General features: G+C 40.7%; 1 protein-coding gene across 1 annotated transcript in view; it reads right to left on the reverse strand.

The window, feature by feature from the left end:
* MDN1 (midasin AAA ATPase 1) overlaps positions 1-26,340 on the reverse strand; it is a 148,866-nt gene that overhangs the window by 50,048 nt on the left and 72,478 nt on the right. Inside the window, exons 41-61 of the mRNA XM_014544467.1 lie at positions 24,233-24,322; positions 23,866-24,129; positions 23,497-23,758; positions 22,222-22,381; positions 21,282-21,398; positions 20,159-20,367; positions 19,149-19,297; positions 18,652-18,863; positions 18,116-18,336; positions 17,134-17,247; positions 15,272-15,404; positions 14,116-14,231; positions 12,276-12,409; positions 8,918-9,075; positions 8,585-8,705; positions 8,018-8,228; positions 7,438-7,669; positions 6,974-7,100; positions 5,034-5,204; positions 1,496-1,710; positions 760-1,147 (exon numbers count right to left, since the gene is read on the reverse strand). Of these exons, the coding sequence (XP_014399953.1) occupies positions 760-1,147; positions 1,496-1,710; positions 5,034-5,204; positions 6,974-7,100; positions 7,438-7,669; positions 8,018-8,228; positions 8,585-8,705; positions 8,918-9,075; positions 12,276-12,409; positions 14,116-14,231; positions 15,272-15,404; positions 17,134-17,247; positions 18,116-18,336; positions 18,652-18,863; positions 19,149-19,297; positions 20,159-20,367; positions 21,282-21,398; positions 22,222-22,381; positions 23,497-23,758; positions 23,866-24,129; positions 24,233-24,322 (3,804 nt within the window). The remainder of the gene's footprint in view (positions 1-759; positions 1,148-1,495; positions 1,711-5,033; positions 5,205-6,973; positions 7,101-7,437; positions 7,670-8,017; positions 8,229-8,584; positions 8,706-8,917; positions 9,076-12,275; positions 12,410-14,115; positions 14,232-15,271; positions 15,405-17,133; positions 17,248-18,115; positions 18,337-18,651; positions 18,864-19,148; positions 19,298-20,158; positions 20,368-21,281; positions 21,399-22,221; positions 22,382-23,496; positions 23,759-23,865; positions 24,130-24,232; positions 24,323-26,340) is intronic.

Here is a 26,340-nt window from a genome sequence, read left to right on the forward strand (position 1 = left end):
ATTGAAAGGGAGAAGCTGGTCTGCTATGCCCAGCTAAGACCTTGCCCGAGAGGACAATGCCCTGGGGGGAGGGTAGAGCACTGGACTGGAAGAACTGGGGCTCCTGAATGACCTGAGGGGTGGCTCACGTAGGTCCCTCAAGTGATTAGCTGAAAGAAACTACCTTATTTTCAACACTGAACTTCTGGGACTCTGCTATAGCAACTTAGCCTTCACCTCAATTAATATAATTTTCCTTCAAAATACAGAACTAGTATCTCACTATCTTCATGTAGGCAGTTCCTGGTTTGGTTCAAATAGAAAAGGTACCCATAAGATCTGAATGTACTTGATTCTGGACTTTTCAATACCGAACAACAAAAGTTCAAAACCCATAGAATACTATACTCTGTCTGAAGTACTTTCCAAATCAAACATCCAAAACTTAGTTCCAGGGCAGGGTGTCTGGATAGTAAGGGCTACAGCACTTCCCAGGCAGTGCCTCAGGTGTTCTGCTGTCGTGCCCTCTGCCCACTGAAGCCTATAGCTAGACACAGCAGCACCCTAGGTAGGGCCCCTCTCCCAGGGCCTGAGCCCATGCAGAGGAACTCCCAGAGGGAAAAAGCAGTCTTTAGAACACAATCCTGGGAAGTCACAGGGCATCTTGAGCAAAATTGCCCCTTTGATGCTCTGTGCCCCCAAAAGGGAGTAAAAGGTTAACACACTAAGTAAATCCAGCCAGTCAGGACGGAGCCCATGCCCCAATTCTCATCTCCATACCTCTTCCTTGGCATATCTGAGCTTGTATTCCCTCTTCACTGCGGGGTCGAAGCGTGCCTGGGGGAGCCATGTCTGAATCTGGAGCAGGCCGAGGCTCACCCAGAGGCTCCCACGCCGGGCTGGCTCAGGTAGGTCCCGCTTACCCTCCCCTTCCCCGAACAGGAGGCGTAGGGAGGTAAGCAAGAGGCACAACAGGTCTTTGGGCAGCAACTCCTGCCCGGCCATGTCCCCAAGAGTCTGGCCCACGTGCTGAAAAGCCTGGCTGTCCCCACGCAGCAGCTGCTCGCAGTTGTGCATGTACTCCTGCCGTAGGGTCTCGGGGAGCAGCTCAGCCAGGCCTGCCAGGTGTCGGCACAGCACAAGCCCCTGGAGCCGGGAATCCGTGCGTCTGAGGGGATAAGGAAGCACTTAAGTGCTTGCATTGCATCAAACAGCATTCCTTTCTCACACTATGACATGAAAGACTGCACTCCAATACTAGGTGTTTTCATTTTCATATAATCTATGATTTTCTAAGAATTACTCTCTTGATCATGACATGCTTAAAACTGACTGAGCAGCTGGCCAGTTCACAGTAGCCTGTGATGGGTCGAAAACCTGCTGATCCAGCCAGAAAACACCCTGGCCTTCACCTACCAGAACTGGCCACCAGAGAAGCAATTTCTGACTGAGGTTCCTGATGCATACTCTGGAGAAACAAAAGGAGCTTTACAGCCTGCCCAGGGGGAGGGAATACCTGAACTCTGCTACTGAAGGGACAGCCATGTTGGTCCAAAGCACTGAGCTGATGTCCCGGAGCTGCTGGGCTCTTTCAACCCACTCTCCCAGAGTGACATGCGAGGAGGATAGGATGGGGAGGCCGCTCACATCCCAGGGACTTGCTCTGCAGCTGCTGGTCAAGACTTCGAAGCAGCACTTGGAGAACATGGCTCTACTGAGACTGCCAGGGCCCTAATGGATAAAGAGTTAAGTCACTTTAGAAATTAATTAAAAGGATTTCAATAAAGTAGCACTGGCACCTTAGAGGTAAGAAAAAGAATAAGGAAAAGAGGTTAAGGTTGCTAGGACCAGGAGGACTAAATGGTGTAAGGTGTTAGCAGGCCTTAGAGCAGTGGTTCTCAACCTTCCTAATGCCGCGACCCTTTAATACAGTTCCTCACGTTGTGGTGACCCCCCAACCATAAAATTATTTTCGTTGCTACTTCATAACTGTCATTTTGCTACTGTTATGAATGGTAATGTAAATATCCGATATGCAGGATGTATTTTCATTGTTACAAATTGAACATAATTAAAGCATAGTGGAGGGAAGGGCAGGCGGGCTGGGAGAAAAAAAAAAAAGCATAGGGATTAATCACAAAAACAATACGTAATTATATATGTGTTTTCCGGTGGTCTTAGGCGACCCCTGTGAAAGGGTCATTCGACCCCCAAAGGGGTCGCAACCCACAGGTTGAGAACCGCTGCCTTAAAGGACCGTAGACTCTATTCTCCAGGAATGAGGAGCAATGAGTGGAATGCGAGGAAAACCCCTGAATCCTGGACATTAGGAAGGCCTTTTTTTTTTTTTTTAATGTATGTATTTTATTGATTTTTTACAGAGAGGAAGGGAGAGGGATAGAGAGTTAGAAACATCGCCGAGAGAGAAACATCGATCAGCTGCTTCCTGCACACTTCCTACTGGGGATGTGCCCGCAACCAAGGTACATGCCCTTGACCGGAATCGAACCTGGGACCCTTCAGTCCGCAGGCCGACGCTCTATCCACTGAGCCAAACCGGTTAGGGCAGGAAGGCCATTCTTGCAGTACAGCTCGGAACACACTGCAGAAAGGTGAGATTCAGAGGCAAAGAACTAGGAGACAAATGTAAGAGTCAGGGACAAAGTTTGCCAAGCTGTGCTCCTTGGACTGTTCATCTGGGACACAGTAGTAACTGTCCACAGCAAAAGCTGGTCAAACACATGTAATAGGAAACTCTACACAACTCTCGGGGACCCATAATGTTTATCACCAGGAGCTTTGAGAGATATTTTTCAATAAAAACAAAACAGTTTTGATAGAGCAACAGAATAGAAAAGACTCCAAAAGTAAATTCTTAAACATTTATGGGAAAATAAAATATATAATCAAGGTGGCATTTCAAATGAGAGTGAAAGGGTTAATTAGTCAAAAATGGTGCTGTTATACAGCATTCGGATACGTTTGCAAAAAATAAAAAATTTGTAAGTCTACCTCAAAAAACAAGATATCCAGATAAACTTGATTTAAATACAAAATAAAAATACAGAAAGAATTATGGGAATATAGTTTTTTTAATTCTAGGTATAGTGAAGGAAGAGTTTTTTTAAAAAAGCACGAGACCTGCCATATACAGATGATGTATCATAGAATTGTACACTTGAAACCTAAACAATTTTATTGATCAATGTTACCCCAATAAACTTAAAAATAATGACAAAATAAAAAATGAATAAATAAATAGCACGGCACCAAAGCCAGAAAGCAGAAAGGGGTAAGCATATTTAAAAAGAAGACATTAAGCCCAGCCAGCATGGCTCAGTGGTTGAGCAGCAATCTATGAACCAGGTCACGTTTGATCCCCATCAGGGCATATGCCTGGGTTGTGGGCTCCATCCCCAGTGTGGGGTGTGCATGAGGCAGCTGATCTATGATTCTCTCTCATCACTGACATTTCTCTCTCTTTCCGTCTCCCTTTCTCTCCGAAATCAATAAAAATATATATTTTTTTAAAAGAGGTAGCCAATAATAAAATGACGAACCCAATTTTTTTAAACAAAATGGGCTATGAACATGAATGATACGTAATCATATTCAATCTCAAAAAATAATCAAAGGTGTATGGATTAAAATGAGATTGTAAAAATTGTCTAATTTAATGCTGATAACACCAGTGTGGCGATGTGATGGAGAAACAGGTCCTCATGTATATAATAAAAGAAGCTGTGCTCTAGTCCCAAGTCCTCCTGTAGTTGTTCAGAGCTTCCTGATCTCCCTCTTTACTGGCTCCTAGCATGTTTAAAAAGTAAAACAAAAACCACCTGACTGACATTCTGGTAATAGCTATAATTTCTTTAACTGTGCGTACTTTAATCAAGGGTTAAATTCCAGTTCTTATATCCACGGAAATACTCAAAGGGACAAAAGCTTATGCAAGGGGAATTGATACAGTATGCTTATTACAGAAAAGGGAGGAAATACAGACAAGAAACCTCAAAACCTATGATTAAATAAATTCCAGCACATCTGAAGGATGGAATACCTTAAAAAGAATAAGCTAGAACAACATAAACTGATGAACAAAAACAGATATAGAGACATAGAAGCATCGAACGGACCATCAGACCTCAGAGGGAAGCCAGGGGAGGATGGGTGGGTGGGTGTGGGTGGGTAAGAGATCAACCAAATAACTTGTATGCATATAACGGTAAGAGATCAACCAAAGGACTTGCGTGCATGTGTGTAAGCATAACCAATGGACACACACAGCAGGGGTCGAGGGCATGTGCTGGGGGGTGGGAGCAGGCGGGAGAGATCAATGGCGGAAAAAAGGAGACATATGTAATACTTTCAACAATAAAGAATTTAAATTTAAAAAAAGAGTAAGCTGGAATGACAGGTACATGTTTCCATAATGTATTATGTAAACAAAAAAAATCTTATTTTTGTTCACGTATATATTTAATATAAAATACAGGTAAACACGATACAGAGCAAAGCCCTGGATGGTGTGGCTCAGTTGGTTGAGCATCATCCCATGCACGAAAAGGCCCAGGTTCAATTCCCAGTCAGGGCACATGCCCTGCATTGCAGGTTCGATCCCTGATAGTGGGTGTGCAGAAGGCAGCCAATTGATGTTTCTCTCTCCCTCTCTCTCTCTAAAATCAATAAAAACATATTTAACAAATGAAAAGATACAGAGCAAAGAGTGATTATTTCTACTGAATTTTACTATACATGCACATACACACACGAACACATGTATGCTGTGTTTAAATGTTTTGTAATTAGTCAAAAGAGTATTTTAATTAAAAAAGAGATAAAATACTTTTTAAGAAACCTTTTTTTCTTTAATTCAGAACTTCCCAAATCATTTAAAACAGAATATCTTCTTTGAAGGTACACTTATTAAAATCCTGTAGAAAATAAAGTCTTATAATTACTTAGTCACTGCTTTATGCTAACAGTTATTGCTAGATCTATTGTAAAATCTTTTCCACTATCACCAAACATTTTTATGTTTTATGCCAACAAACCTTCAGTGTGGAGTCCAAAAGGGACTTGGGCCTCTCCCTCTGCTGCGCATCGGTCAGAGGGCTCCATGTGAGCCAGTACTCTGGATTTGTGGTCACAGTACTGCTCCAGAAAGACATAAATGTGGAATTAAATAAGTCAGACCACAGAGAGGTAATTTCTTCTGTAGACACCTAGAGATAAAGAATAATTAGATAAAGAATAATTAATCTTTATGAGAAATATTTCATAAATCAAGTTATATGGCCTCTATAAGATCCATTTAAAATTAATATGGGTTTAAAGATATTAATCCTGATGTCCCTAATTTTCTGCCATCCTGGTGATTTTGGTAAAGTAACTTATCCTGATTTTATATATTTTAATTGTCACTTATGGATATGTTTTTTCATTGACTGAAGAGGAAAAAAAAGGTAGAGAGAGAAAAACATTGATATGAGGGAGAAACATCAATCAGTTGCCTCACACATTGAACCTGCAACCCAGGTACATCTCCTTGACCCTTGACACTTCGGTGCATGGGCCAACGCTCTAACCACTGACCCATACTGGCCAGAGCTACCCTGATTATCCTATATAATAAAAGGCTAATACGCAAATAGACCCAACAGTGGAACTGGAGCAACCGAACAACCGGTCACTATGACATGCACTGACCACCAGGGGGCGTGTGCGGACCATGGCGGGCGTTGGCTGCAGCGGGATGGTGGAGCAGGTGAGCGAGGGCGCCAGACCAAGGCGGGGCGCTGGTCACTGTCATCGGGGTGAGCCTCTGGTGGTTACTGAAAATTCTTTGCTCCCACACGCTGTAGTCCCGCCCCACGCTCACACCTGCTGCCAGCACCGGCCCCACTTGCACCCGCACCCGCAGCTGGTGCTGGAGCCGCCGCTGAACCCCGCTGCTGGCCCTGATCGCCCCTGAGGGCTTCTCCACCTCCCCCTGCTCCTGAGGGGCGATCAGGGCAGCAGCCGCCACTCGCACCCACTGAGGGCCCTAGCCCCACTTGCACCTGCTGCTGGCGCTGGCCCCAATCACTCCACGCTGTCAGTGGGTGCGAGTGGGGCCGGCGTCGTCAGCATGTGGGAGCAGCGGCAGCGGCGGAAGCGGGATTGCCGACAGACAGGGGGCTGGGGGCCACTGCGGAAGAGGCCCGGCGGGGGCACAGAGGATGGGCTGAGAACCACCCCTGTGCCTACCGCAGCCTCGCGGCCCATGGTTCCTTTCAAGGTCCACGAATTCGTGCACTGAGCCCCTAATTTTATAAGACTAAGAAGAGCCCTGGTCAGTGTTGCTCAGTGGTTAGATGGTTATCTGTGTACCAAAGTGTTGCGGGTTCAATTTCCAGTCAGGGCACATACCCAGGTTGCAGGTTTAATCCCTGGTGGGGGCATGTGCATGAGGCAACCAATTGATGTTTCTCTCTCACATCAATATTTCTCTCTCTCTCATCAATGAAAAACATATCCTCAGGTGAGGATTAAAAACAAACAAAAACTAAGAAGAGATCTGTTTACATAAGTAAAATAAATCAAATTATAATTGATTCCCAATAGCAAAACAGATAAATAAAACATTATTTAAAAAATTAAGATTGTACTAATGAAGTTGTATTAACTACAGTTTACCATTTTTCACATTCAATAGTTATTCTTGGGGGAAGAGTAAAACCCACTCTCACAATGTATTTTTGAGAAAATAAAATAAAAATAAGCAAATATTTTATCCTCTTTTAACTGGAAAATGAATAGAATGATCCTGTGATTGGAGCTGAGAAATACCCAGGTAACCATTGCAAAAGAACATTAAAAATTCTACCCCTTGAAGTTAACTCAAGTAAGAATGGAGTTTGCAACATGTAATTTTGAGATTAAATAAAACGTGCTGCAACTAGTCTGCCATAGAAAAATCTAATCAGCTCATAGTGAAAAGGAGGTTTTTTACCTTTTGATGATGCAGTAAGGACCAAAGGCCTCGAAGTTCTTGAGGAGCAACTGGTGTGTGCTTAAGACAAAACGTGATATGATTACTTATTTCCTCATCTATCTGGGGTTGCTGATTTTTACTGGACCTGTTCCAAAAATAAAGAGGGAGAGAGGGTAGGCTGTGAACTATCAATGAATGGCTAAAAAACTGCTATGTACAGAAATATGAAAAACACTGAACTTAGAATACATTTACTTAAAAAATGAGCAAACAATACTACTGGAAAAATAGCCAGCATCTTTTAAAGGTGGAGTGAAGACAAGCAAGAATCTTCAAGAAGTTGTGGCTTTCTAAAGTGGCAACTGACCTCCCTCTGCTTCGGCAACTACTCCCCCTCAAGACAAGTCTGTGCTTTGTGTCACATGTAGGACACACAGATTAATCTAACAAGAAAAGAAGTTCCCCCGAGAAAAATGGCTTACCTTCTCAGACAAGTCTGTGTCATAAAATCAGCTGTCACTTTGTACTGCCAAAGCACAGCCAGATACTCCATTGCAGGCCATAACTGAACACTCCTGGTGAGCTGGATTAAGGAGGTAAAATCTGGCTGAGATGGGGTGGAAGCATCACTGGGCTTTCGCTCCAGAAAACCAAGTGAAATTCCTTTGGCTTTTACTTCCAAACACTGAGCATTCACAAGATTCTTCAATTCATCTGGACAAAAGGACACATGTGGCATCATTGTACAGCAGTCAATCGTATAGGATCAGATTCCCAACAGCCAGTAATATGACTGTGAGCTTAACCAAAGTGCAGCTTAACCTGAGCTTGAGTGTTGTATCTGTGAAATGTTATTAATCCCCGCAGAAGTCTAATGCCAGAATTAAACAATGTATGTGAAGTTTAGCTCTACGCCTGACACTTATTTAATGGTAGTTATAGTATACCAAGGGGGAAAAGCAAAAGAAGAAAACCTAAGGGAAAAACTTAGAACTTATTGACTGCAGGGTGGCAGACACTCTGAGAGTATCTGTCAGCAGGCCAGATTGCAGAGTATGTTACCTGGGTTGGTATCTTGCAGAATATTAGCTCTGAGGACCAACCCCCAAGCCTGTAGGAGACTTTTCTTTAATGTCCATTCAGAAGCAACCACTTGAAGCCGACTGATGTCTTCTAGCCATACACTCTCCCCCATAGCAGCCATCCGCTCCCTGATGGCAAGGGCTTTGTTAAGAGTTTTCAGTTGTGAAAAACACTCCACCACCAGCTTGTCCTGAAACAATAAAACCCAGGAGAGCCTACTGTAGAGAAGAAATGTGGTTCTTTTAAGCAACCTATTCAAGTCTGAGAAAAGATTCAAACAATTTCCACAGTGCTTCTAGAAAATATACGGTTTGTTTGTTCTGATGCTCTCAGAAGATTTTACTGTAATAAAGTTACTACCTAGCCTTAGTAGTCCCAAGAGTAAGTAAAATGATAACTTTTAACAAATGAGTTAATAGTATTCATTGGCCACTTAACAGGTAAGCTTTGCAGGCAAGGATGAGTCCAACTGAATGGCAGTTTCACATTCCAGAATTACTTGAGAAGAGGTCAAACCTTTGATTATTACATGATTCCAAGGTTTACCTTAAAAGGAAACGGTCGTCCTAGGAACTTCTGCAACTTCTTTATACCAGTGAAGCCACCAGTTGGGCTCCCCAAGCAATTCTGAATATGCTCTGAGACAGTCTGGACCTCTTTGTAATATCTTTAGAGAAGGAGAAAAAGGGCAGAGGGGAAGTAAGGAAAGGGGAACATGCTGGACCATAAGAGACATCATTTACATTTTATATCTGATTTACATTCACTAGTAGGCCAAGGGAATAAACCAAAGAAAGAAGTTTCAATTCCACGCCATCTTCTCTTTAACATCATCAATACTGTAGATATTGACATTATTACTCTAAACATGAGTCTTACTTGTCTTCATGGTTCATCAGGAGTTGGGGAATCTGACGGACCAGATGTTTTAAAACCCAGTGCCAGTGAAGGGCAAGCAGGGCCAGCCCTGGGGCATCCACCTTTACTGTGTCAGCCACAGTCCAAAACCGGTCCCGCCACCGCAGAGAAGCCAAGATCTAAAAACAATGGAAACCAAAACTGCTCACAAACATCTCCCAGAAAAGACATAGACTTCAATTATTAACCAATACTCACCATGCACACGTGAAAGGTCTAATATTCCACTGGAATATTTTTAGGGACAATAAGGCAGTCAGAGAAGGCAAAAAAATCTTTGCTCCTAATACTTAAAAGTTCAGAGCTATTACATTAGAGAAAACAGAATTACTGGGTCCTATGGTTAAGTGTAGAAGTAATTTTATAAGAAACCACCAACTTGTCTTAAAAAGCAGCTGCACTATTTTGTCTTCCAACCAACAGTATAGGCGAGTCCAAGTTGTTCCATTTCCTTGCTAATATTACCTGCTGGTAGTGATTATAATTTTAGCCATTTTGGTGTGTGACACCTCACTATGGTTTCAATTTCCATTTCCTTGATAACTAATGATCTTGCAATTTTTCAAGTTCTTACTAGGCATTCTTACATCTTCTGAGAAACATCTATTCAAAAAAATCTTTCTCATTTTTTAAATTGGGCTGTCTTATTAGTTTGTTTATATAATTTATGTATGATTTTTAAACACCTGTTCCCAGTGTTTCCATTTTCTTAAAGTTGTCTATTAAGAACAGAAGTGTCTGATTTTGATGAAACTTTTACAAACAATCTTCCAAAATCTTTTCCTATCCTCAGGTTATGAAGATTTTCTCCTGTTTTCTTTTAGACAGTTCATAGTTTTGGCTTTAATATTAGGCTATGGTCCATTTTGAAATAACTTTCGATATAATGTAAGGTAGGGATAAAGGCTCATTTTTACTTTATTATATGAACATCTAGTTGTTCCATTTGTAGGATAGACTCTTTTTCTCCAGTAAACGACCTTTGCACACCTGGCAAAAACAATAACAACAAAATCAACTGACCCTGCTACCCAGTCGCTCAGTGGTTAGACTTGCCAGCCTGTAGCCTGTGGACGGAAGGGTCACGGGTTTGATTCCAGTCAAGGACACATACCTCGGTTGCAGGCTTGATCCTCGGCCCCAGTCAGGGCGTGTGCGGGAGGCAATCAATCAATGTGTCTCTCTCACATCTATGTTTGTGTGTGTGTGTGTGTGTGTGTGTGTGTGTGTATGTCTCTCCCTTCCTTCCACTCTCTCTAAAAATCAATGGGAAAAATATCATCAGGTGAGGATTAACCCTCCCCCCCCCCAAAAAAATAAAAATAAACACATATGTCAGGGTCCATTTCTAACAATACCCACTGTTTTCATTTATGTAGCTCTGAATGCAAATGAGGTAAATGTGAGTCCCCAACACTGCTCTTGCAAAAATGTATTTTTACAGCAAGTAGTCTCAAGATTAGTGATTTCTTTCACCGTTTCCATGAAGTTAAAGCTATGTTAACAATAATATCGCATTACTTGCCTCTTTCCCATGTTGACATTTATACTAATGGTACCCCACCCCCCACCCCCCCAAAAAAAGATAATAGACAAACTGTGACTGGGTATCTGGCAAATACTGTATTGAAAATGAATAAAGTGAATCTGTCAGGTCATGAAAAACAATTCAGAGTATATGCTGCCAGTGATAAAATTCAAGCTTTTAAGCAAAACCTAAAACTTAGAAAAACCTTCCCAACATTAAAAGATTTTTCTGCCCTAACGGGTTTGGCTCAGTGGATAGAGCGTCAGCCTGCAGATTGAAGGGTCCCAGGTTCGATTCCAGTCAAGGGCATGTACCTTGGTTTCGGGCACATCCCCAGTAGGGGGCGTGCAGGAGGCAGCTGATCGATCTGATGAGGTTTGCAGCAATTTTTTTTATGACTGTGACTTTACTTAAATTGAAGAATGACATATGTTAGCATTTGGAAGATCTGATAACTCAGAGAACAATATTTTCCAAATTACCAATACATCAGCTATAAATGCACACAAGGGTAAAAGTCTATCCAAAGAGCAAGCTAGGCCAATGGATTTTAATATACTAGCTTAACAAGATTAGTGACATTTTTTTGGATTTCATATTACAAGTAACCTTTATAAAACCACCACTTGTCAAGTTGTGGTATAGTATCAAAGAAAAATATTCACAATTATATGAAATGTCTATTAAGATACTCCTCCCGGGAGAGACCAAGATGGCGGCATAGGTAAACACCATTAAGATACTCCTCCCTTTTCCAACCTCAAAACTATGAATAGAGGCCAGTTTTTCAACCCAAACAAATATATTGCAAGAGAATGAATGCAGAAGCAGATGTGAGAATCCAACTTTCTTTAGTAAAGCCAGAAATTAAGAAGACATACAGAAATGTAAAACAGTACCACTCTTTCTCATTAATTTTTGTTTTGGAAAAGAGTTGATTTTTCATTTAAAATGTTATTCATATTAACATGAAATGGATTCGTTATTGTGTTTTTAAACAGATAAATAACTATTTTTTATATTTGTCAGATTTATATCTTAATTTAATAAATATTGATGTAACCATATAAACAAAAGTTCTTTTGGATTTTAGTAACTTTTAAAACCATAAAGGAGTCTTGAGACCAAAGGGTTTAAGACCTGCTACTCTAGTTTAATAGAATTACTAGAATAATCCAGATTCAAAACTCAATTAAATCCACATCTGACAGTGATGTCTAGAAGGCTTAAGTAAATTAAAATGAAACTAAAAATTCCAAAGTCCAGCAACACATACATTGATAAATAAGTTACAATACATACATTTAATGGAATTACTAGGCAATCTTAATGAACTCTTGATACACCAAACAATATGGATGCATCTCAAAATAACTATTTTGAATGAAAATCATCAGACAAAAAAGAATATGTATTGCATAATTTCATTTATAGAATATGCTATAATACCACAAAGCAGAGCAATAGATACCTGGTTGGGGTGGGGGCAGGGGACAGGAATACAAAAAAACACAAGGAAAGTTTGAGGGTAATGGATATATGTTCACTATCTTGATTGTGGTAAGGGACTCATAGGTATATACATATACCGTATAATGGAACACTTTAAATACATGCCATTTGTTATATATCAATTATACCCTAATAAAGCTTTAAACTGTGTATATATTTTAAAGTGTTAAGAACAATTAAATTTCTCAATATTTGACATAATAAAAGTTAGTCTCGTTCCTAAGAATCTTTGTGCCAAGACAATGTTGTTAGAATAAAAATAGGTACATTTTTCCTTACCTCATTGACACTGGCATCAGACACTATTCCCTGGGAGGACTGTACCCAGAGCAGGATTAGTGCATCACAAAGTTCAAAAAAAGCAGCAAGATTAACCACAATTTCATGGGGCAGGCTCTGATAGCTCTCTGGATCTTAGAGTTGACATAAATAAAATAAAAACATCCCATCAGATTTAAATTAATCTCTGGACATTTTCAAAATCAGCTGTAATATGAAATGTAATATTATCCCCAGTACAAAGGTCAATTTTGAAAGGTCAAATTGAAAGCAAACTCTTCTCTGCTTACTATTAAACTTTGCAGATCATGCATGTATACCTATAGATCAGTGATGGCGAACCTATGACACGCGTGTCAGAGGTGACACGTGAACTCATTTTTTGGGTTAATTTTTCTTTGTTAAATGGCATTTAAATATATAAAATAAATATCAAAAATATAAATCTTTGTTTTACTATGGTTGCAAATATCAAAAAATTTCTATATGTGACACGGCACCAGAGTTATTGCATGTATACCTATAGATCAGTGATGGTGAACCTATGACACGCGTGTCAGAGGGGACACGTGAACTCATTTTTTGGGTTAATTTTTCTTTGTTAAATGGCATTTAAATATATAAAATAAATATCAAAAATATAAATCTTTGTTTTACTATGGTTGCAAATATCAAAAAATTTCTATATGTGACACGGCACCAGAGTTAAGTTAGGGTTTTTCAAAATGCTGGCACGCCGAGCTCAAAAGGTTCGCCATCACTGCTATAGATGTTCACACTGTCTTAAGGAAAAAAAGAAAATTATAGAGTAATACATATTTTAAACAAGTATTCATTTAAATACAAAAGAAATACTAAGTGTATACATGTTTGAATGGACAGAGAGCACAGTTATGAGAAGATACAAACAAATGTACTATTAACAGTAACAGCTTTAAAAGCTGAATTCTGCAATTTTATGTTTCTACTAGAGGCCTGGTGCACGAATTCGTGCACCAATGGGGTCCCTCGGCCTGGCCTGTGGGATTGGGCTGAAACTGGCTCTCCAACGTCCCCTGAAGGGTCCCGGATTGCGAGAGGGATGAGGCCAGGCTGAGGGACCCCATCGGTGCACGATCGGGGCTGGGGAGGGACACAGGAGGTTGGCCAGCTGGGGAGGGACTGCGGGAGGGCTCCAGGTCATGTCCGGCCCATCTCGTTCAGTCCCGATCAGCTGGACCCCAGCAGCAAGCTAACCTACCGGTCGAGGCATCTGCCCCCTGGTGATCAGTGCATGTCAGAGCAACTGGTCGACTGGGTGACTGTCTGCCCCCTGGTGATCAGTGCCCATCATATTGAGTGCTTGAGTGGCCTTAGCATATCATTAGCATATTACACTTTGGTTGAACGGACGACTGGACACTTAGCATATTAGGCTTTTATTATATAGGATTTAGTTTGAATTTTCTGCAACAAGCATGGATATCTTTTCAGTTTAAAAAAATAAAGTACGGAGGAAGAAAGAACCTATAACCAAATATTTATGAGCATGTACTTGTTGAGCCAACGGACCTAGGTTTCACGTTTTAACTGTTACTTGTTAGAGATGTGACCTTGAGCATCTGTGTGCCTCCCTTTCCCCTTTTAGAATATGGAGCCTACATGGCATACAGTTGTTATAAAAAGTAAAGGAAACCAAGCAGTCTATCACTAGTACTAAGTAATGGAACATGTTTAAAATCAGGCCAGCAAATCAAAAGGAACCAATAAAATGACAGCAGTTCATCAATATGTCTCTTAACTTCAGCAACATTTTGCAATCAGATGTGTAACTGAAGAATATGAAAGGCAGTGTTCTTACCTTTATGGAATTCAAAGGACATTCTCAAGACACTATTTCTTAACTTTTTGCCACCAACAGAAGCCAGATTTGCTTCAGTAAAAATTCGTTTTTCCCGGTCAAGATATATGATTGTCCTGAAATGAGATTCAATAACATAACAAATCATTATTGATGAATAATACTTTTCAATCACATCCTCTATCTGCTGAATCCTGAGAATCCTTGAAACATCAATGTCCTTCAACCTGACATTCCTCTCCTGCTTCTACAAATTCTGGACTTAAAGAAACAGGTGAGAGTGATGACAACAAAGTTGGAGGGAGGAGGACAGATGGCTGGAAAAAGCTGTGTCTAGGTACATGGCCAGGCCTCATTCTGTTGCTCTGTTACTGTACTGGGACCTTAAAAAGTGAGCATCATAAAAGTAATCTGTGGTGTTAGAAGTCGCCTGGGGAGGTTTAGGGGAGTTACTAGAGGAGGAAACAAGGGGGTCTCTGAGGTGCTTGCACTCATCACACGCATGAGTTCACTTTGGGAAAACTCATCAATACCATGCATACCCATTAAGTACGCTTTTCTGTAATGAACATTATACTTCAATTACAATATTATTTTAAAGACTGCATTACACTGATGGCCAATTAAAAGAAACTGCTGGTCATTACATTAAAAGGTGAGGAAAGGCTAGCTTATATGCCAATTAGGTAAATTTATATGTGAGTGTGAACGGAAGCATATATGTCTCTAGCATTTGAGGAAGTGAAATGATGTGACAGACAGATGATTAAGGAAAGGACATGTGAGAACAGGTAGATGAAAATGGGAGGAGCTATAGGGAATCATAACCAGAAAACAGTAGCAACATGACTATCCGATTATAAGGAATTACCCAAAAATATATCCCACCATTAATGCTAAGTTGATGTTTCTCTTAAAGCACCCTATTTAATTATTAAGAATCTGCAAGAATTATAGGAATTTTGACATCACAGTCAGAATTACTTCTCTGAGCACAAAGGAGAAGTGGTAATAGAGGCAATCACTCCCATCACAGAGCAGGTATTAGGTTCAGAAGAGTAAACAAACGTAAGACAGAGACCGAGGAAAGGTGTCACCTGTGAAGCCAGAGTGTACAGTGAGGCAAACAATGCCCAGAACAGCAGGCTTCACCTACTTGTTTGCAATGGACTCTAAAAGGGCAAAGAGCTGCTCAGACTGGTCCATTTGCGGGTCAAAGTCCATCGAACTTCGAATGATGTCCAAAGCCTGCATATTCCATCGAGGGTCCAAAGGAATCACAAATTCTTCTGGTTAACAAAACAAAACAAAACAAAAATTTTGGCGTTAAACTCCTCGCCTGGCAAATTTCTGTTGAGAGCTTTCATTGTTTTAAGTTGACCACATTCAGTCCTGATGGGGAAGAGTGGCACAGAGAAGTGCTGGTTTCAGCACATGATACTAGAAAAGTAGGGTTCAACAGCTTTTATGTTATTTCCTTTCTAAATGCAAAATTTCTACCAGCCCTGAAAATTCATTCCACTGTAGGATATAAAGGCAATCATTACTGGAACATAAACATTCCAACCAATGCATTCACTTGCTCAGATCCTACTACTGGTCAGAAAAATAATCCATGGGCTTAATTACCCAATCTTTTGCCATTAAACACAAGAAAACTTACATGGCAGAAAATGAATGAATACATCTTATTATTTGCTTCAATAAGAAAACAAGGTTATTTCACCTAAAAGCCATTTCTCATTGTTGCTGACACCTCACTGAGCTCCTTTGGCTCAAACTTGGCACTTCTCTGTCAAGTAGCAGTGATCGGTCTCTGATCTCCCTCCCTCCCCCCAGAAGTTGTGAGAACCGGAGGGAGGGAGGTGAAGACAAAACAATGCTAACATTAGCTTGAAGGTGGCTGCAGAAGATGTGTCAGTACTTCAAATTTTAAAGACTTCCGCCATACAGCAGACGACAAATGCCAACTGTGTAAGGCACATCAAGGAAGAAAGCCACATCCCAAAATCCAGTAAGACTACTCAATCCAGAGCAACACAGCTGAAAAGGAAGATGAAGACAGACTATGTTCCAACAGTAAGCAAGTGGTGTCTGCTAAAAAGGGAACCTGCTACTCTACTCTATAATTGTATTCTCAAAAACCAAAGTTACTTCATAAGTGGAAAGCCACCACTTAGTTCAGGCACAACCTGACCACTTACAGTAGTTTTCTGTTGTTTGATTGCTTCACAATCATTCACCTCATTACCTTTAGTGTACATAAGGGAATTGGTTTAGCAGCACAAAGGCATCATGCATACTTTTTTCTAAAACAAATGGCTAATGGTATATATTTTGATCAACAGCAAATGAAGATGGGGGTGAAAAATCAAAAACCTGTATCTGTGAAAATGTCACCTATTTTCCTTATTAATACTTACCTTCAATCAACTTTATATTATTCTGCTCCAGTAAGCAAGTCTTCTATCTCACTCATTAATTTAAAAAATTTTGAATACTTCATTTGATTAGACAGCCTGGATGGCTATTTCTTTCATCATTATGGTTTTATGAGTTTTATTTGAAGGCTTTATAACTTTTATCAAGGGTTTATATTTCCTTAAGCAATTGACCCTTGTTTTCCCTTCAAGTCTAATAGCTTTCTAGTTTAAAAACCTTTCTGTTAACAGTACTAATAAGTAACAGAATGTTATAAGTAGAAGGGACCCTATATAAGTGAATTTAATTTCCATGTTTTTTAAACACAGGCAGTGAGTATGAATGATGGGCCCCAAATCAACAAGGCAGTCTGTGGACAAGTTGGAACCAGAGCCCAGCCTTCCAAAGCCCATGTTCTTCCCACTTCACTGTGTATCATCCTTTTTCAGAAACTGAAGGATAAATGGCTGGTTTCAGACAAAGAAGTGGAATTTGCATCTGGATGCTCTGCGTGTTCTAAAAAATACCATGTTGCAGTGGTAGCTCTGACAGGTCTTTTCCCTGGGAACTCAATGGAAATCAAATCAGGTGCAGTACCTGTTATATTTGGTTGTAATATTTTGATGACATTACTGATCCCAGCTGAGAGAGAATTTGAGTAAAATTTCCTAAGAGATGCAGCACTGGCTTCCAAATGAATCTGTATTGACTCTGTGGAGGAAGGAGAAGCAAACTTCAGTATCTAAAGCAGGCTGTCCAACCAAACTTTCTGCACAATGACGAAAATGTTCTATAGCGGCCACTAGTCACCTGTTAGCAACTGAAATGTGGTCAGTGCAACTAAGGGACTGGACTTTAGATTTTATTTCACCTTAATCAGTTCATAGTTACCTTTTACAGTGACCTGTGGCTAGTAGCTATCACACAGGAACCATTTTTAGACAGATCACAATTACCACAATAATATACACATTCACTGGCTTATCTATAAATTCTCATGGAACAGAAAGGCTCAGGTAAACTAATTACTAATTACTTTAAACAAGTTCTACCAACAAATTCCATGTCCTGTACTGTACAACCCATGTGATGTTGTTACTGTTGCTTTTTCATCTTTTAGAATGAAAAAAGTACAAAAATATTAAGCGTGACAACTTAGAGCACCTGGAATTTAGTAAATCTCTTAGGTACTTCTAGGGGAAATGAATTCACCAAAAGCAACACCTTTCCCAGATAAAATGGTTGTGCAGCATTATTTATACATGAAGCAGGATGTTCAAGAAAATAAAAAGTTACATAATATAGTACATTTTCCTGTTGGATTTGACAAAAAGGTGGACAGACCTTGAAATGCTAAGCATTACATGGGAAAGAAGTTTCTTTTGGGTCACACCTAAGGGCAGATATGATTTTTAATTTTTTAACAACTATACAAACAGTAATGCTAGGTCACAAATTTCTTGCTATGTGATCTCCCCTGTGTAAAGTAGCAGTGTAGTTAGAATAACATAGCTGCTGAGGCACTAAAACAGGAGAGGTGTAAATTCACTCATTATACAAATTAAGCTTTTCTACTCACCAAGCCCCTGTGGTATATTCTTGGCTAAATGGTAAAGCCACTTAACTCTGAGCATCCAATCTTGATTGGTTGCTCTTTCTATGAGCAATTTAACAGCCATGGCCAGAACTTCTGGTTCATCGATCCAAAGAGTATCCACTTCAACAGAACTAAATTTCAGGCTCTCAGGGTTGGGGGACTGCATAATTTTCTCTAAGTCTGGCAAGGTAAGAGGCTGAATCCTGAAATTCATCGGAATATGCAAAGTCAGTACTAGAATGAACTTTCATTTTACATTTCAAAGAACCAGGAAAATAACTTTACAGATAACAGATCAAAGAGGTATTGGGGAAAAGATGAGTCCCCTCTGAAGAGGACAATTAAAACATATACGGAATGAATAACAAAGAGAGAGCAATATCACAATGAACCTCTGACAGCTGGTAATAAATGGCCACATAACATTCTGGTCTAATATGTTGGGTGACAAACATTACATAAAAAACAAACAACACAGTGAAGATGCCAGAGACACACGGGCTCAAGGCTCTGCTAACCTTGCCCAGCTGCTCGTTTTCATGCTCATCCTGTTGAGGCAATATGCTAAGATCTGTCCATCACTTCGTACGATAGAGAGGTGAGAATCTTCCATTGCAAAGAGAGCTGAGGGTAGAGAATCTGGCCACAGCCCCACAGCAAGAATGGAGTTACCCCAGGTTTCATGTGCTCGCAGAGAAGAAATATGTTTCTCCAGTAAAGCCTGCCCGAGCTGGTACGATACGAGATAAAAACGCATCATGTATAGGCACCCACATATATGTGCTATTATCAAAAATGTACATTATAAGCTAACTGCTACTTTTTCTGATGATAAATTTCAAGCATATAATACATTTAACCTATTTTCCAGAAAAGTACCTGGATACCAGATCTCTACTAGAGAATAACTGCATGGTCAGGTCATTAAATTTATCATCAACAAAAAAGAATTTCCTTGTACTAAATAATGTAGAGTGTTATAATTTAGAAAGCAGTTTGAAACACTTCATGGTACCTTCTGGTTTGCTGGTGAGTGCTGGGAGCGGACATATGCTTTCCAGCATGCTTCAGAAAAGGCTCTGTCTAAACTCAGCCCTCGCTGCAGGTACTGCACAATGAGTAAGGCTGTCTGAATTAGAGTTGAAATAGATGATGTTGGAGAACCTATAAAGAAAAAATATTGCCATCTATGAGCAACAAACTGCGAAATCTCCAGTGAAAATGGAGAAATTTCACTTTCACATCAAACTTCGTTTCACTAAAAGCTACCCAGATACTTATTTTAGAAAGCCTCCTAAGTGGACTTTGGAGTCTCACTAGACAACATGGACTTGTGACAACATTCTACAAGTGTGATAAAGCTGATCATATATAATCTTCCTATTAAGTTGACACACAATGAAGGGGGCAAAATGACCATGGCCTCATAAAGGACCGTGTGCTCTGAAATACAACAGACCTACTTTCAAATTCCAGCTGTCATTATTTACTATTTGGCTTTGATGAGTTACTCAACTTCTCTTAGCCTTATCTGTAAAATAGAAAGACATGCCTTGCAGAACTAATGTGAATACTAAAAAAGTAACGAATATTGAACCTAACACTTAATAGTTATTCAATAAATAGGTTTCCATTTATTATTATCACTACTGTTATTAATTGTTTTTCTTGTGCACTTGGACATTTAGAAGAAGTAACATCTGTCTGTTTAAACAATTCATATGATGATCCTGAAGATATGAGGGACGAACTTCACAATCTCAGTGCCTGAAGCAGTATTCTCCAACATGTGGGCCTCTGACTGCAGGCATCAAAATTACCTGGGAAACTTTTTTAATTCCTCTGCCTCACCCAGACCTGCTGTTAGGGGGGAGGAGATTATTGGAACATCTACATTTTTGTGGTAATGTCTATGTACACTAAACGTGAGAGAACTCCTGGACTAGCAGTCAAGCGGAATAACACATGAATTTCCACAGGAATAAAATCTTGCAGAGGCAGAGGCCTAGAAGTCAAGCACCTTACCTACAAAAGCACTTTGGGTCTCTCTGTGTAGAGCCAAGAGGGTGTCACACACACTGTCCCCCACCAACCCAAGGCTGTGCAGCAGAACTTTCAGATCCAGGTCATCTGGGATGCTCCCATCCCCTTCTCCTGAAATGTAGATTTCAAGGCCACGATTCCTCATAGCTCGGGATATTTCTCCATGAACAGGATCCATTGAGAGAAAAAGTCTAGTAACACAGCAATTCAAAAGGAAAAAAATTTAAATCCCAGTGCAACCAATGGTGCAGCTCAGAAACAACAGCTGAGGGCAAATCTTATTTGGCTCATCTTCAAGGAACTAATCAAGGGAGACACCACTAATGAAAAGTCTGCTATTGTCACATGTATTCTATCTTCTAGTCCCAAATTCCTCAAAATACAGCAAATTCATTCTCTAAACCTACTTTCCTTAGGAACTAAATATTGTATATCCAGTGCACCTTTAGTGATATCTGAGAACTTTAAGATTCTTAACTTTCAGATATTCCCTAAACCAGGCAGTAATAATTCATCATTCTAACTTACAGAGCGCAGAAAAAGAAGCACTATGTTTTCCTGAAACAATTAGCATCATACGTTCAATGTCCAGTTACCACCTCCATCTAGCTATCGGACATCTCCAACACTAAACAGCGATTCCCTGCTGACCCTCCCACACTAAACCTGCTCCTCTGCCATTCTTCCCTTTTTCGTTGAACACCCCCATTTAACCCATTACTCAAGCCAAAAACTTAGATAGCATCCTTACTTTCTCTTTTTCTCAACCCAAAAGTCCATTGACATGTCCTATTCATCTGACCACCTAGTATATAAACTATCACCTCCTCCCTGAACTACTGCAAAAGGCTTGTAACTGGTCTCCCTGCTTCTACCCTTCACCACCAACCCACTGCAGGACTTGTATCTCTCATTTACCACTGTATCCCCAGAGCATGGCAAAGAGCAGGGCCTCAATAAATACTTTGTTAACTGAATCAATGAATGGGTGAACATACTTATGACTGGGTGTGTCAATATAATACCTAAAAAGGGCCTACTGAATGTCAGCCTCTGCTTTTAAGGCTGTCAGATTCTTAGGCAGAAACTTAAGAGGCACACATACCTGAAATTGGGATGTGGTGTTATGGTGGGAGTGGATCCATCTATCATTCCTCTCTCACTAACAGTGAGGACACCTCCAGGTTCAAGCAAAGCATTCAAACGATCCAGCACGGACGGGCTGCACAGAGAGTTCAAATGGGGGACAGACTGACATGCTGCCTTGACTCTGCTTTCCTCACACAAGCCTCCCACTGCTTCTGACCCATGTCTTCTCTCAGCACAAGTCACTGCCCTACATAGAACTGCGATCTCTTTCCCCATCTATTCCCACTTTCACTCCCAAGGCACACAGTCCAGAGACCCATACACAGTAAAATCACAAAATAGTTGCTGAAAAAATAAAGTAAAATGACAGCAAGTTCCCTGAACTGTAACTCTCTTCTCTTTTTCCCCTCCCCTCTCCCCCACTTCCCAACATTATCACTTAAAGGTTAACTCAGAAATCTGCACTCAAAAATGACCGTTATCTGGTCATTCTGGTATTAAAAAGGACTCAAAGATGATTGGAAATGTAATCCAACTCTGTTAGCCTTCAGTTCAGCTCACTAAAATCTTGCAGCTGTCTAATTACCAACTAATAAGTTCAACACAGGGAGAAATCTACAGAACAGGGCTGAGAATGCATTTCTACTTAAGAAACAGCGTATTAAAAACACCAGAACTTCTACCTCAGTATCTACTCTTAAAAAGGACTCAAAGACGACAGGAAATGTAATCCAACTCTGTTAGCCTTCAGTTCAGCTCACTAAAATCTTGCAGCTGTCTAATTACCAACTAATAAGTTCAACACAGGGAGAAATCTACAGAACAGGGCTGAGAATGCATTTCTACTTAAGAAACAGCGTATTAAAAACACCAGAACTTCTACCTCAGTATCTACTCTGACAAGCATATTCCAAATTTCAGTCAGGCTCACTCGTGATTGGGCAGAAGGTCCTTACTTGCAAAAGTTAACGTTATCCATCAAAAGCCAATCTCCAGACTTCAGGGCCCGAACCAACATGCTGTCGACCCATTCAAAGGTGCCATGGCTGCCGCCACTGGATGACTGCACAAGCTTCGCCCCAAAGCTTCGGAACTCTTCCACAAGTTTGGCAAACTCTGAAATGTCACAGCCATATCACTTAATTTCAAACCAGGACAATAAAAACAACAACAAAAACTAAGTTTATTAAAAGAAAGTCGAAAACTCCTGTCCTGATTTTTTAAAGTTTCATAAAAGAGTCAATAGGAAAAAAATTGTGGTTTTGCTTAAAGAAAATAGATAAGAAAAAAGGTTTGGGGGCAGAAAATACTTCTTAATAGCATTCTGGGTAGATAAAAGTGACTTGAGGGTGGAAAAGATAAATAATCCTTATGTGCTATAATTTCTCAAATGGCAGAAGGAAAATAATATCTCCCATGTATTACTGCATTTATTATAAACAAGTGTTATCAGTTGGCACAATGAAATTAATGTCATTAAACTGGGCTTCCTTTGTAATGACCATATGATTATAGTAACAACTGGTATTTATTTGCCTAGTGCTTTGCAGTGTATATAGCCCATCTCTAGAAATCTTTCAATTGCTCTTTTTTGTTAGAAATTATTTTATGACCCTTTTTCATATCACAAGGTAATATATATTGAATTCCTGCTTCTAGCCATAGGAAATAATAAGATTTAGACCTAACCTCCACTGTCTTCAATCAGAAAACTAGGCAAAATATACGAAACAACTGCTTTCAGACACTAGACGACAGACAGCATAGGGCCATGATACCTAAGGAATGCTGCACCACAAAACAAGGAAAGTTAAATTTCCATGTTAATTGAGGAATTTCTTCCACTTTCTATACACAACTACTAAACATATCCTATCAATTTAGAGTATTATTCTTCAGTTGAAAATGCCATTCCTGAGAAGCTATAAAGTCTTTTCAAAAGGCCAATAAACAATAAGACGAGCTTATAGCTTTGTCATTACAGCTGGTTATACACAAAATAAACCATCAGCTCAGAAGCCAATTTCTTCCTTGGTTGCCCTGTTTAGGATCACCAATTGTGGATACTGCACATCAGCTTCAGTTTACTTTCTAAGACCAACAGTTTCAAAATTTGGGTGCTAATAATCACTAAAAAAATTATGAGCATTACATTTACAAATACATTTCCTGTAAATGGACACTAAATGGACGATGGTAAATGTCTGATACACACGTCCAAACACACACACCTGCCTTGGAGTATGAGTTGATTTTATTGTTGAGTCGCTGCATAAGCAATAATACTGCTTCCAGCTTGTTGACAATCTCCATCGTGACACCTTTACCATCTTCTCCAAGACATTTGGGCTTGTATGTCAGAAGGAAATGACTCCAGGCCCGCAGGACTACTTCTGCATCGTCAGCACTGACAAGGAGGCTGTCTCTTAACAGTGCCCTCACAGTGCTCTCCACCTTCTCTAGCAGCTGCCTCCAGGGCCGTATAAGATCAACCTGAAATATCCAGAGCACGTGAATTTATGATAGCCGTTTGCCAGAGCCAAAGACTGCTGCTTCTTATAGTCACCACCAACAAGGAAGGCTACCAATTGGACAATTACCTGCTCAAATCCGCCCAGAAGCTCTGTCGTATCCATTGCACTGTTCATAGCCATGATCTTTAATGTGTGACCAGTAAGTTGTGCCAGGAGCTGGACCAGACTGGTCTTGCCCACAGAGGCTGGGCCCACAAGGATGACCATCCAGCTCATCTGCACACACTTCATAATCGACTCCAGAGACTGTAACGACTGGTGCAGGAGCAACAGAGGATGGCGGGATGGGGGAGTAACATAGCTGCCACGGCAAAGGACTGAGTAGCCCAGCTGAAAAAGACATGCCAGTGAGACTTAGCAAGTGTGCCTGGTAGTGGGACAAAGAGAAATCAGAAAATTGTAAAAGAACAGAGAATTTTGCTGGTCGTCTCACCTGAACATCATAGGGAGTGATGTGAAATAGTCTGGTTCCCATGTATGGGTTTGAATCTGAACTAAACACATCCTTAAATATAGCAATGACCTAAAGGAAGAAGATGGTACAATCAAAACACAAATCACTCCATCAAATTCTGAGTCACACCTTCTAGAATAAATACTTCTAGAAAACATGCACAGCAATTTGAGTCACAATATTGTGAGAAAACTACTCACAATATCTTTATCCTTTGGGATTTTCTCTTATTACATCTATTTAATTCTTCAGAATGAAAGCAAATTGGAGCTCAAGAAAAGACCAGTCATATAATCTCAAACTATTTGAGATTCCAGTGTGAATGTACCATAATTAAAATAAAGCATGAATACAATGGCAAATCTAGAGATAAAAAAAGAAATTTGCTTTCATCATTCAAGATACAGGCTAAAAAGATAGACGAAGTCAACAATATGAATAGTATAAAGAACAATGCCTATTTCTTGAGTACCTACTATGTGTCAAACGTTATAGTGGGTGTTTTAATAGAGATTACTTCTAATCCTTTTCGCCTTGCAAAATAGATGTTCTTCCTATTATATAGATACTCGAGGCCTGGTGCACGGATTCGTGCACTGATGGGGTCCCTCAGCCGGGCCTGTGCCCTCTCGCAATCCGGGACCCCTTGGGGGATGTCGGACAGCCGGCAGTCCAACATCCCCCGAAGGATGTAGTAGTATGCAAAGCGGCAGGCAGCCGGGGAAGAGCCCGAGCCTGGGCCGGCGCTCTGCTCCTGCTCATCCTGGCCCCGCTGTGCTTGCTCCTCCCACCCAGTAGCCACCATTCGATAGTGCTGCCACGGAGGTAGGAGAGACTAGGGCTACCGCAGCTACTCTTGCCAGCCTTGAGCCCCGAGTCTGGTGCCTTTAGGTCAGCTGAGCGGCGCTCCCACTGTGGGAGCGCACTGACCACCAGGGGGCAGCTCCTGCGTTGAGCGTCTGCCCCCTGTTGGTCAGTGTGCATCATAGCGACTGGTCATCTCGTCACTTAGGCTTTTATATATGTAGATGGATAACAGGATTCACAAGTTATATGATTTGCTCATGGTTAGTAACTGATTTTAAATCTAAGGCAGTCTGACTCCAAAAGCACTGTATTATCCTTCTAAATCAGTGGTTCTCAACCTTCCTAATGCCGCAACCCTTTAATACAGTTCCTCATGTTGTGTTGACCCCCCAACAATAAAATTATTTTCGTTGCTACTTCATAACTGTAATTTTGCTACTGTTATGAATCGTAATGTAAATATCTGATATGCAAGATGTATTTTCATTGTTACAAATTGAAAATAATTAAAGCATAGTGATTAATCACAAAAACAATACGTAATTATATATGTTTGCCGATGGTCTTAGGCGACCCCTGTGAAAGGGTCATTCGAGCCCCAAAGGGGTCGCGACCCACAGGTCGAGAACCGCTATTCTAAATATTTATGTAACCTGACAACCAAAGTTACTTCTCTCATTATTTACATTTAGTTATCTCTTCCTTAGCAGGAACACTGTTAGAAAACTTTCCATTAACCTTACTTCTTAAAACTGACCAGTTGGGGCAGGGGTGGGAAAAGGAGGAGGGGTGATGGGGGAGTAATAAAAGACACCAATTTAGACCTTAGCAGCAGGAAAATTCCAGCCACACAAAATATTTACACCAAGTTGCTTGTTTCTAACAAAGTGTCACTTATACACATCATTGCACACTGGACTTAAGTCAGAAAATAAAAATAATGCTATTATATGCAAGTCATGGGGATATAATGTATATAATCACTACAGTATGTTGACTATCTATAATAACAAAAGCCTAAGCGACCATCACAACCAAATGGATGACCGAACAGGCTGCATGGGGTGAGTAGGCCGGCAGGGAGGTTAGTGAGGGATGACCAAATGACTGAGCAGCAGGCTGCGTGGGGCAACCAGGCCCACAGGAGGGGCAGTTGGGGGTGACCAGGCCCGCAGGGTGGTTAGTGAGGGGCGACCAAAAGACTGAACAGCAGCCTGTGTGGGGCGACCAGGCCCGCAGGGGGGCAATTGGGGGCAACCAGGCCAGCAGCAGGGGGGCAG

This window comes from Myotis brandtii, unplaced genomic scaffold (assembly GCF_000412655.1).
Source record: "Myotis brandtii unplaced genomic scaffold, ASM41265v1 scaffold365, whole genome shotgun sequence".
Taxonomy (NCBI): Eukaryota; Metazoa; Chordata; class Mammalia; order Chiroptera; family Vespertilionidae; genus Myotis; species Myotis brandtii.